Raw genomic sequence first — 13,703 nt, 5'->3', positions numbered from 1 at the left:
AAACTGCTTGCTGACCAGTTTGTTATGCTCCTTCACAGGAAGCATGTGAGCCTCGTCATGCAGGTGTTGTATTGGGGACATCAGGAGACATTCTGTCTCGGCCCTAATAGCAGTATTTTGGCAGATCTGGAACTTCGTTCACTGCGTATCACTGGTTCCTATTGCTTTGAATATCGACAGCAACATTTCTTTGTCTTTGTCCCAAGTGCTGCCGGCAAGGGACTTAAGGACCTTGTTGCGATTCTTAACTCTCGTTGCAATAGCGGTTGTGTGCGCGGAGAAGGAGAGCAAGATGTCAAAGGTGACTCCCAATGTTCTGGGGTTGTTTACCGTCGGTATTGGGGTATCATCGACGTTTACCTGAAGTTGCAGCTTGACCTCCTTTGTCCAGGTGGTAAATGGGGTCGCCGTGGATTTAGTGGGAGAAAGTTTTAGGTTTCTCGCAGTGAAGAAGCGAGAAAGGCGGGCGAGGTAGTCGTTTACTTTGGTGCATAGGCCATCAATGTCATTGCCCGATACGTATTCAATTCAGCCATGTAAATTTACTGCAGTAATTCTCCTCCTAGTAACTACAATAAAACTACTTTTTGTATTTGTAAAACGATTATATCAATTGAAAACTTGTTTCATAATATATTTTTTACGGTCTAACATTTTCGTTTACATATACATATATTTATTTATTCATAGATATATACAACAATTACAAACGTACACTTACATTCATCTAGATCAAACAGGATTTTTTAATACACATAGTCAACGTTTATATAAAATATTGTATATATAAAAAAACTCATATTCTAAGTAAGCAATATGTAGTTTGGCTTATAACAAATTGAAAATATTGTTATATCAATAGTAAACGCACAAAAATCTGCGTTGAAAAATTACACTAGAGAATTACAATAAAACATGATCTTTTTTATCTGTTAGTTTCATAATAATTATTGTCCCGGAAGACCAAACACTACCTAAATTGACGCATATTATACAATTATACCGTTTTATATACATTTACGCGTACAATTGTGTGCGTAACAATGCTTTATACTGTTTATACTTGTTTTTGTTTGTGTATACATATATTCAAAATCCTTTATTACCGAAAACTAGGTGTTCGATTTTACATACATACATAATTTTAACTTTCTCGCTGCGGTTTCGAAATTGGTGTTGGCAATTCAGGTCGCAAATTCTGTATTTAGTTCAGGTATGGGGTTGCAAGATGTGTACAAACTCACTTTATTTGTCATACGAAACAGAGCGTGAGTCTTGCGAAACAGTTCTGGAGTCTTCCGGCGATTCACGTTGGCGTCGCTTCACCGCCCACTCAACAATACAAAAGCAGGCGGTTCCTATTGTGCCGAATACGACCAAAATGCCCAATTGGGCACGCAAGCCAAGGTGTGATGAGTAAAAGAAGCTTATGGCAGCAGCGATGGACTAGAAGAAGAATACAAAGTAATAAATATTCAAAGCCTTGAAAATGGCAGAAAATTAAAATTCTAACCTGCGTAAATTTGAAGAGCGCAAAAGCGCCAACTGAATTCTTAACATACACGCCACCCAACATCGAATAGATTTGTGTGTTCATGCAGGCATCGCCCAGCCCCAACATAAAAGCACACAACAGAGCGATCCATGCACGCGGTGGGTCCATATATGATATGTCCTCGGTATCTTTGAATGGCGCATTATTGGGCAAGTTGAGGAATATCAAGAAGAATGCAATCATGTGTATGACATAGCCGGCAATAACGATGGGATCACGTCCGAAACGCGTTGTCTTCTTGCCCAAAATGCCAAACAAACCACCACCAAACACCTCACCAGCGCCTATGCAAATACCAGCCAAGCCGACAATTTCCTTCGGTGTATTGTGTATCTTTTTCGTGAAGCCAATTGAAGGACCATAGACGCCGCTGAAGAAGGACAATTCCATGCCTTTTAAATACCAATAGATTTGTATTAAAAAATGAATCGTTTAACAATGGCATATTAAATTTTTACCTGTATACAGAAAGGCCACACTGAGCAACAGCATATCGCGTGTTATGAAGAGATTGCCAGCCGACTTCAGCGCATAAACAGCGCTGCCCCAACCAGTACGATGTTGCTGCTGCTGTCGCTGCATTTCAGATGTGCCCACCGAGTTGTCAGCCATGGGGCGCAATGCTGCTAGGAACACTATACCCAATACAGCTACGGTGGTTAGCACACCAATCACCATGCTGCGTGTGCCTGCGTCAATATGCTCCTTGTCTTGGAATTGAAAGTAAACAAAAATATTGCCGAAGAACATGCTGCACTGCAACAGCGCCCAAAAGACGCCCGAGTTGCGCGATATGGTGGAGAGATCACTGCAGCGTGCCAAGAAGTTACCCTGACCGGTCCAGGTTATGGCTGCACCAGCGCCCAAAATACCACTCGACAGGTAGAGCAACCAGTTGGAGGGGAATAGAAAGGTGATCATGAAGAGGCTGCGAGAAATACATGTGAAAATAAAAATCGGTTAAGCTAATTCAAGCAAAGGGAGATGCGCATTTGTTTTTGTGTAAGCTTACGTATAAGTTAAGGAGCCCACCAACATGGCGACACGTGGCCCTGTAAATGATATGAAGGACGGCGCCAACCAATTGCATAGTGAAAATGTCGTGTAAATTATGGCCAAACTGGTGTAACCATCGCCTGTGAAGTTGTTGTCTTCCTTCGCAATGCTGTCCAGTATGGTTTTCTAGAAGAAAATTGAAAATATTTCAATTAACGTAATAATTTTTTATGGGCTTTTTGTATTTGTAAAAGTTAAAATAATATGAATAGTTTGGCGCATACTTGACAGGATTAGCTAGAGATTCTAATTTTGTTTGTGATGTATTTCCTACAAATAGAAATAGTTTTATACCATCTCTCAAAAGTTACATACACTCGTACACAAACGGCGATTAAAATAGGACGAAAAATGCACATTTTTTAAATTAATAATAACAGATATTCAATTTTATGTGGTTTTTATTTCACAGTTGAATATAACAAATGTAAATAATAATTCAATGGGCTGTGAAAACTTAAACTGGTGACAATAGGAACAAAAGGGAAATATTCATGTGGTCATTAAAATAGTAACCAACGCTCGCGCAGTTGATGCCCGTTTATTAGTTGGCTAAATGACAGTACAGAGTATTGTTTACAAGCACGCGGCAGCATTCTTCCGAGAGAAAACGCGAAAAAGAAAATCAGTAATGGCTGGAAAATCACAACTAGCGGTTGTTCGTGAGCTCGAGCACCTTAAAGTAAATAAAGTTTTTGTTTATCCCACCATTACTCGTCGCAATGATACTGCAGCATCGCGAGACGCCATGGAGATGGTCATCAAAAGACTGCAACGTCACGTGAAATGGTTCAAGAAGCGACTTGAGCGAAATCCCCGACGAAGTGCGAATCAAATGGCGAAAGAACTCAAAATATCTGACCGTACAAATAGATACGATACAAAACGAACTTACTGATTTTATTAAAAATGCTGTTAAAATTATCGAAGTTTCATCAATAACCATAGCTCTTTGATTTTTGGCCACTAATCCTCATTACTTTTCAATGTTTCCTTCCCCATTCGCTTCTCGCTAAATCTCCCCAAAGGTCTTCAATGGGGTTTAGGTCGTGTTACTGGCTTGACTTTACTTTACTTTGAAATTATTTTGAAAAAACCATTAACGTACTCACAGTAAGGAGTGTTTTGGGCCATTATCTTGCCGAAGTGGTATACATTCTGTCAAAAAATGGAATGTTGGTACAACTGTCCTCTATAGTGTCGCAGATTTTGAGCGTTTAATTATATCCGGCAACCACAGCAACAAAGAAGCTCTCTTAAATGTTGTGCTTTGAATGGGATTTCGTGTGCCGAATCGTTTGAAATGTTGCAGAAAGCCTATGGCGACTATGCTTTATCAAAAACACGAAAAACACGGGACTTCGAGTCGTATAAGGCTTCTGCAGATGGCCGAGAAGTCGTGGAATATTTGCAGTTGATTTTCTTTCAAAAAAATCATCGGAAGAAGGTGGCTGAAGACATTCTTGAGCAAGTGAATTCGGCACCAACGTTCCTCCAGCGCATCATAACATGTGAAGAGACGTGGGTATATGAGTCTGACATGCAAACCAGTGAACAGGCGGCTGAATGGCGCTATCCATATGAGCCGAAACTCAAAAAAACACATCAAAGTCGGTCAAAAGTGAAAGTCAGGCTACTCATTTTCTTTGATTATCATGGTGTTGTTCACTCAGAATTCATTCCAAATGGTTCTACGGTAAGTAAAGAATTTTATTTGGAAGTTATTCCAGTTATTCTGGAAAGAAAACTGATGGATCTTGCTCTATTATAACGCACCATATTGTTAACACTTTTTTAACCAACATTTCGACAAATCGACAAATATCATCGAACATCCACCGTATTCAGCGGATTTAGCCCCCTGTGACTTTTTCCATTTCCCAAAACTTAAATTTCTACTCCGCGGACGCCGCTTTGATTCGATAGAGGCCATTAAAGAGAATTCACTGAAGGAGCTGAAGAAGATCTCTTCAAACGGCGTTTGAAGGGGCTTTGATGACTAGACTAATCGTTGGTATATAAGTATTAATTCGAACTGAGCCTACTTTGAAGGCGACAAAATACATATCGCACCCTAAATACAAAAGGGTCACAACTCAAAATTTTCCACACTCGAGCTTGACTTGTTTACAGTAGCACAGAAAACAAACTATGTGACATATCACGCTGAAATTTGCCTTGTAAGCTTATAACAGTCCTACCATTTTTTGATAACGTCTCGTTCATATTTGAGCAGAAAGAACATTTTGAGTTGTGACCCTTTTGTATTTAGGGTGCGATATATTTTGATGATTAAACAATTATTTTGCGTTTTACTGAACAATTCCCGGGACTTTTTTGACAGAATGTATATGTATTTTATTTTTTATTTCATATACAAATCGAACTATTCAGGTGTTATTCTTCTTTTCATTCCATTTCCTTCTCTTCGAATTTTATATTTATTTGATAAAATTAAATTTTATTCTTTGCGAAAATGCAAGATTTACTTTCATCAAAAAAAAGAGGAGCTTTTTACAAAATTTTGTGGAGATTTGTGGAGGCTCATTCGTCTGTAGGCACATTTGTCTGTTATTATTAGGAAAATAAATGGCTACTTCCTGGCAATTCTTGCATGATAGTCGGTTTTTCTTATAGCTCTTCTGGCTGTTGAAGCACTGAAATATTTGTGAAGCTTCTTCCTTATTTCATCTTTCACTTTTGAAGCAGTTATCTATGAACCTCTCTTCACAAGCACTCCAATACTGCGCTTTTCCTTTTCTGTTATTTTGCATGGGCACACTACTCTTGGCCTTAAACTTATAATTCCGGTATTTTGCTAGTTTTGAACTACTGTCCGAACTGATATTCATGCCCCATTGTTGTTCTTCTTCTTATTTGTCGATAGTTTTGAAGCTCTGCCACAATTTTATTTTGATTTTTCTCTCGCCAAGGTCAATTTCGTTTCTTGCTCCTTCCGTTGAAAGGCTCCGCACAGATTTCTATTGAAAACCGATAAACTAAAAGCTTACTAATTACATAAAAATAATAATTTTTTTTACCAAAAACTCTTCCTAATAACACAAAAGTATTACTAAGTATTACCGAGAATAAGTACTGTTAGAATCGATGGGAGCGCATTGCAGAGATAATTTTTTATGACACGCATGACTGCTACGGTAGTAAAAACCAAAGATGATGAATTTGTTAAAATTTTATTGACAAATATATTAGTATTTTTATTTATTTATTAAAATTTAGTAAAAAAACACAAAGTTTCTTACTGACTATTGACTTAGTGCTAGGGGGAACGTAGAATTATGACACCTAGTGCAGGTGTCTATTTTGTTTGCCTGTGATCTGCTTTGCAATTCCGTCAATTAAAATTGTTTTAGCTTTTGTTGTTTATTAATAACCTCAAAAACTGTTATCTGTAATAAATTGTGGGAACTTATAGAAAAAAAATCTGTGAGAAACTCAACACAATACGTTTTAAAATTGGTTTTTTCGTTAAAGCAACAAAAATTATAAAAAAAACTTAAGCGATAATTTAATTTCATACATCTCGGAAAAATTTAATAAATTTGCGTCCTTAAAAAAAAAACTCTGTCAGTAAATTGCAATTTGCAAATGATCAACACTGATCGCTCAATCAAATTATTGCGGATGCACCTTGACCAATTTTAAAGCATAATTTCAGGCGGCGCCATTTATTGGCTACATACGAGTATATATATGATAATGCGTGCGTTCTTAATTTAGCTATAAAAAAACGTATAAAGTCGGAAGTAAGTTAAGTGACATGATCAGCATATAAATATCGGCAACACGTTTTTTGTTGCCGTCAATGATAAAAAGTGATTGACCGTTCCAATGCAAAACCATAATGAGCAACAATAATCTGTCTATGTGTAAACGACAATGCACGGAAGGAAAATTAAAATAAACAAAATAAATTAAAGCACTCACACATACACATATTTACCCATAAATTTCCTTCTTTGTTCCAATAAATCTATGAGTGGATATGTGCATATACATATGTATTAAGGCGGCTTAACTAAGAGTTGACTAAAAATCGCGAATAACTGATAATGGGATCGAGTTAGACACATACATACATATGTAAGAAAGACACATCCAATGATGTGACACACACCAATTCAGTCATATCTGCTCGCCCGTCCGTAAAACAGATAATTCGAGCAAAAATTGCGAAATCTCAACGAAAGTTGTAGTTGTTAACCCCGAGCGAGTTGAGTTTCGAAATTGGTTAATAACCTCGGCTACCTTCAATATAATGGTAATTTTGAACAGAAATTGTGACTCCCGCTCGCTCGGCTGTCTGTGAAAGGAAAGTTACCCTTGCGAACTAATGAAGAAATTTCGATCATACTCGTATACAAAAACGTATTTTGTAATGAAAAATGGGAATATCAAAAATAAAATTTTTTCGCATAAAACATTTAATACAATATAAATATACCGTGACTTACAACTTATTTGATGCAACCAAAAAAAATTATTAAAATATTAAATATATATTTATGGTGTAATGGAAACACAAAAAAATCTTGCAATATATTTTTTTATTGTTGAATAACATGTTGAAACATGTTTTATTTAATAACAAAAAATGGTTCTTCATAAGAAAGATATTGCAAATTAAAATATTTCAGTTAGAGTTTTAAGGTCACAGCTTAAATGATGCACTAAATTAAAACTATTCAAAAAACATAAACACATTAATATTTCGATTTCATGATTCCGGCTAATACTTAGTGGGGTATCCCTTTTGATTCAGAACAGCTTTTAATCGGGAATTCATACATTCTACAAGTTTTGTTGAATAATCGGAACTAATTTTCCCATTCTTCCTGTAGTGCCCGTTTCAGATCAGAAGCATTAGAAATATTATGGTTTCTTATTTTATTTTCCAGCACTGGACACAAATTTTCAATAACGTTGAGATCTGAACTCTGTGCAGGTGTCTGGACTACATGTGGGCAGTTCCAGATAGACCAAGTTTTTACAATACCAACCTAAACGAATCCCTAATGCCCATTTTATCTGCACTTTGTACTAAATTATTCTTTAGCAGATCCAAATACATCTCTTTATTCATGTTTCCTTCGACAATTGTTAAATTTCCGACGCCTTAATAGGACATGCAACCCCATACCATCACACTGCCCCCGCCGTGTTTAACTGAAGAGCGCAAATTACATGGTTGAAGCGCGGTTTTCTCCAAGCGCAGCACTTCCCAACAGACCTGAAAAGGTTAAATTTGCTTTCATCCGCAAAAACAACGGACTTCCAGAAGGAAATGTTTTTGTTCAAATGTTGTCTGCAAAACTCTATTCTTTGTTTTCTGTTACGAGCATTAATCAACGGCTTATTTCGGGCAGTCCGACTTCGACTTCTTCGTTAATTTTGGAGCGCTTAATCGGGGTTTTCTTTAACTTTACGAACAACCCACCTATTATATGCATCATTAAATATTTTATTTGGCACAGATCTGCCCTTATCTTCTATCCTGTTTTCGTGGCGAAACCTTTCTATAATGTGCTGGACAGTTGAGGAACTAATAACAATTTCTGCAATTTTTCGTTGGCTTTTGCCCTCTTTATAATGACGAATGACGCCTTCCCTTTTTTAAAGTGAGGTTTGTTTATATGTATATATATAATAGGCGCGTACACCCTTTTTGGGTGTTTGGCCGAGCTCCTCCTCCTATTTGTGGTGTGCGTGTTGATGTTGTTCCACAAATGGAGGGATCCACAGTTTCAAGCCGACTCCGAACGGCAGATATTTTTATGAGGAGCTTTTTCATGGCAGAAATACACTCGGAGGTTTGCCATTGCCTGCCGAGGGGCGACCGCTATTAGAAAAACGTTCTCTCTGTGAATTCCGAATGATAATCACGCACCAACCCATTCGGCTACGGCGTCCGTTTACCCATTTTAAAAAACATAAATTTTTTAAACTTTTCTTTACAAAAATTTTTTGAGAATGACTTAAGACGCTAAGCTAAACAGAAAAAAATATATTTCATCGTTACTGCATTCTCAGAGAAAATATAAAATACACTGCATCATTTAAGCCGTGAGGATATTTGATGAGAAAACTATTTGTTTCTATATTTTTTCAGCAAGCTTTGTTTTTGTTACTGTTCTTTCTGCAGTGGTAAACAGTATATGCATACATATCTCATTATAAATCGTATACATTTTTTTTATTAAATTTAATAAACATCATCCTGCATCAAATAAGCTGTGAGTCACTGTTTTATATTGACCAAAGATACCACATCGGGAATTACAGAATACATTCCCTTTTTATTGTAATTATATACATATTCTTGTTTAAATATTTATTTGAAAAGAACTGAAGCTCAAAACAGTTCACACCATGCAATTCCAGACATGGTTTTTTTGCCTCTCGCATAAGCCAGTACTGCTCATCGAAATTCAGAAGTTGTGTGGCTATAAATACGTAGAATTTATTTTGACACTTTGTGGATCATAAAGTTGAATTTGAACTCGTAGAAGCGGTCAAGTATCTTTTTTTTTAAATTAGGCTCAAAACAAGCACGAGTATTTTATTGGAAAATGTATGTGGCTGTGTATGATATGCATTGAACTGTTAAGATGAAATTGTATGCATTTATGTATGTATGTGTGCATGCATGTATGTATGCGTGTGTACATTTATTCGATATTATTTATACAAGTGTGTTTCTGTGACAATGGAAACCGAATTAAAAATATAACAAGCTCAGATAAACTTGTTATTATGTAGAAGAGAAGGGAATGCGCATATAGAGCACCGCCAACAAGGGGAGAATCCGGTCCGTTCATTCAGAAGTATGTATATTAAATTAAATTAATTAAACATCATGAAGCAAGGCAAATGTAAAGGAAATGTAAATGGAGGGATGCGAGTCCCGCGATCCCGAAATTATTTGTACTGTTGTGAACTAAATAAATAGTGTTTAAAATCTATTACGCGGCTATACCTATAAAGTGGCTACTGAAAATATAAATTGATTTGCGGTTGGTTAAAAAGTATTGAAAGCGACACCCATTAACCAGGGCTGCACAATAACGTTAATTTTAACAATACAACATTATTTTTGCTGAAATAATTGTGGAATTTGTGACGCACGCCACAAGTAGGAGGAGGAGCTCGGTCAGACACCCAAAAAGGGTGTAAGTGGCCATTATACAAAGTGAAGTGCGAAATAAACAAGACTGCGCTAAAATAGTAACGACAGAAGCTTTGTTATAATAACTTCGAGTTTATTTATTCAAAATAGTCCTCTCTGACGTCGATACACTATTTTGCGCGATCCAAAAGCTTTTTGAAATAGTGTTTCAGGTCATTGACCGGAATCCGGAATGTCCCTTAGGATGTCGATACAAGCCTTATGGATGGCCTCTACGGACGCAAGACGTTTTCCTTTCATGGCCATGTCACAGGGAGCGATATCAGTTTAATACGTTAAGTGATAGTCAAAAAATCAATCACAAGAGTGGTTCAATGAGATGGTGCATTATCATACAATAAGCGCCAGCTTCGTCCTTCGCGCGGTATTCAGGGCGAATGCGATGCAACAAACGATTCAAAATGCGAAGATAGAAAATTGCATTGACGATTTGTCCCATGGGCACGAACTCCTTATGGACAATTCCCTTGGAATTCTGAAAACAAATGAGCATCGACTTGATTTTTGAATTCTCCAAACACGGTTCTTTGGGTGGTGGCTTATCTGGGGCCTTCCATTCGGCATTTTCACGCTTAGTTTCAGGTTCATGTTGGAAACACCACGTCGCATCACCAGTTACAGTGTTGTAAAGGCAGTTCTCGTCTTTTCTTGCCTCTTTAGTGAGGTCTTTCGATTTGAATTCTGTGGAATTTTTGGTTCTCAGTTAACTTGTGCAGAATGAAATCCGTCCAATCCTTTCGTAAGGCCAAATGACCAGTTAAAATGCGATTAATCGATGTTTTGGAGATATTCAATATACGGCCCACGATTACGAGGGAGCTTGTTAATTGCTTCCTTGCATTCATGGACATTCACAGCATGATTTAATCGCTTTTATAGGCGCTTGGCTATATACATACGTAGAAGTTTAGTAGTATGCAGTTAATCGTTGCATCTGTACATGCAAGCTCTGCTGCTTTCTTTACAGCAAAAATATCAGTTTGAAACAGAGTGCAATAGTTAGGGAGTTTAAAGGACTTCCCGATGCTTAGGTACGTAGGTGAAATGGTTGGCACTCCTCAAGTAGCACTGAAGGGCCGTTTTGATACCACTATGAGACCTCCGACAGGAAGACATCTACAGCCAGCCAGAGCTGTTGATATAATGGAGAAGATTGATGGGATTTAAGTTGGCGCCACTGCCCAAGCCTGTCGAAGAAAGGATCGCTCAGTGACCTTAATCGTCTAGCTGCCAAACCCGGGCATTTATGGAGAAAGTGCTCAACAGTCTCCTTCTCTAAAAGGTCCCCACAGCTTCTGCAATGGGGGTTAAATGGTAACCCTAGCTTTTCCGCGTGTGTGCCGATCGTCCAGTGACCGGTAAACACAGTTACGAGTTTGGAAATTGAATGGCGATGAGTCCAAATGACTTTCTGAGTTCTTCGTATATCGCATTGGGCCCAAAGGGTTTTCGAAATAGCATATGAAGAAATGGAGGTCCATCTTTTGTGCGCTTTCCTGAGAAATAGTCTGTGCAGTACCCCTTTAACAACTGTCAGGGGGATACCGATGACCGGAGAGGAGGGCCCTGAGGCCAATTCAGTCACCTTCCTGGCAAGCTCATCAGCAATTTCATTTCCCTCTATGTTCCTATGTTCTGGAACCCAGATCAGAGAAATGTTACCTACACACCCAAGAGATTTGATCTTCTCCTTACAGGAGTTTTCTAATTTCGTTCTGCAACATGGCGTCCTCAGAGCCTTGATCGCGGCTTAACCTCGCTCCCGCGCTCCCTAAGCATTTGTATGCCTACAGGATTACAAAGACTTCTGCTAGAAAAACACTATCAGTATTCGGCAGTTTAAAGGAGCCAATTTATTTAGCAGATTTAGAGAAAAAAGCTGCTCCGACTCCCGATTCCATCTTGGAACCTTCAGTGAAGACAGAGGTGCAGATTTTCCCCTCTACCCAATCCTGCAGTAATGTGGGTCTAACAATTGCAGTATAGCACCAGTGCATGAGAGCGGGTGAGAGCTCCCATGGGCTCCCAAACATCATTTTACATGCTTATAAAGCATTAGTGGCCTTCTATACCCTTCCCTTAACATTGGATTTCCATGTCCGTTTATTGTCCACTATTACTTCTACGTATTTGGTGCAGGATTTCAGCGATAGAGAGACGTCGTCGAGCGAGGGTAATGTCCATGATGGAACTTTGTACTATATTTTGTTTTAATTTCAACGAATCAAAATGTTTAAAGTTAAATCTTTTGATAATTATTTAAACGAAATAATTTAAGGGTTAGAGGTAGTCAGAATTTTCAAAAAATTGGATTTTTTTGCATTCCTCGAAAACATTTCCTGAGGCCGCCAAATTGTTAATTTTGAAAAAAAAAAACCTTGATCAGGCACAAAATTATCTATTAATAAGACTTATTTCTCTTGTCTGATTGATTTCAGATGAATCTCCAAGGACTTGTGATGAGCGATAACTTTGACAATAAATTTTTTAATTAAAAATTATTTTTTTTTTAATTTTGCTAAAGTCATGTCGAAACATGATGTATTAACGCTATGCTTTTATTTTTGAAAAGTATAGCAATTGACTAGCAAAAAAAATTATTGAAAATCATAATTTTTTCGGGCCTCTGACTACCCCTAACCCCTTCCATTTTTTGGTTTGGTTAATCAACTAACTAAATACTTATTTTATATAATTATTAAATAATTCTTCTTTATTAATTTTGTCATGCACCCCCGGCATTAACTGGACTCGTTACCTGACGCTGAACTCCAGATATCTTGAAAAAATTAATGTATTTATTATCTCAATTGTTTCTTTTATTTGTCAAAATTTAGTATTCATATGAATGATTTACTTAGATAAATGAGAAAAAATACAGGGTGTTTGAAAAATATTGAAATAATTATAATATTTCATTTAAAAGCCTTTCCAAATTAACGTGTCAAGTATATATTTTTTTACAATTGAAATAAAAGTATATCAAGTAGTAATAAAAAATTTTTGTTTTGGAAAATTTATCAGCAACAGAAATTCATAAAAAATGTTGAGAACGTTACGGAGCCTTGCTCCTTTATTTCCAAATGTGCATCGACGTGTTTTAAAGTTTAAATGTTGTCGTACAAGCATTGAAGATAAACAACGTAGTGGACCTCTGAACAGTGCAAAAACACCAGAAATCATAGATCGAGAGTTCGATATTGTATTAAAAGATCTAATTTTGAGCAAAGTGTGACAGACATTACTGACACAATACTCGAATGATAGAAAGAAGATTGCGCCCATCAGAGCGTACGTGACGTCACGTTTGCTGAGTTGTGCAGTATTGTCAACCATTTGCTCTTCGCAATAAATTTAGTGCTTTTTTATACCCAAAATGCAAACATTTTTAAGTTTCGTATTTGTTTCTTTTTTTTAATTTAAAGCTACCGAAACTTTAAGTTAAAAAACAAACTATATTATAATATTAAACAAAAAAAAGGTCACTCTGAGAAGATTTTAGTGCTAATGAAAATTTTTTTACTCTTATAAAATTTCATAATTTGGAAGTGCAAATTGAATTTTTGGCTCCATTTAAGGTTATGCAAAAATATTAAATGCCCCTCTCTCAACTCTTCTTAAGATTGAAAACCTTTTTACACATTTTAAAAAGCCTTTGAATTTATTGAATGCGAATTAAAACCATAGAGGTGCAATCGTTTCTTCCGGTCATCAATCCTCAGTGAGACATAGGACATTAAGAGTTATATTCATTGTAAAAATAAACAAGAAAATACCAGAAAATACTAAAGAAACCATACTGACATTTTTACAAAAAGAGTACCTTATCTAGTTACATAACCTCAAATATAGCAAATAAGTCGTTCCCTTAACAAAAGAGTCTCG

At 36.8% G+C, this 13,703-nt stretch overlaps 1 protein-coding gene across 1 annotated transcript in view; it reads right to left on the bottom strand.

The window, feature by feature from the left end:
- Window positions 1-627: 627 nt before the first annotated feature.
- The window catches only part of LOC128855341 (UNC93-like protein MFSD11), a 56,682-nt gene continuing 43,606 nt past the window's right edge, over window positions 628-13,703 (bottom strand). Inside the window, exons 2-5 of the mRNA XM_054090185.1 lie at window positions 2,568-2,737; window positions 2,014-2,483; window positions 1,514-1,947; window positions 628-1,446 (exon numbers count right to left, since the gene is read on the bottom strand). Of these exons, the coding sequence (XP_053946160.1) occupies window positions 1,246-1,446; window positions 1,514-1,947; window positions 2,014-2,483; window positions 2,568-2,737 (1,275 nt within the window). The 3' untranslated portion in view covers window positions 628-1,245. The remainder of the gene's footprint in view (window positions 1,447-1,513; window positions 1,948-2,013; window positions 2,484-2,567; window positions 2,738-13,703) is intronic.

This window comes from Anastrepha ludens, chromosome 2, assembly GCF_028408465.1.
Source record: "Anastrepha ludens isolate Willacy chromosome 2, idAnaLude1.1, whole genome shotgun sequence".
NCBI classification, from domain to species: domain Eukaryota; kingdom Metazoa; phylum Arthropoda; class Insecta; order Diptera; family Tephritidae; genus Anastrepha; species Anastrepha ludens.
The sequence above is the reverse complement of the archived record's forward strand: the minus strand, read 5'-3'. Positions and strand labels throughout refer to the sequence as shown.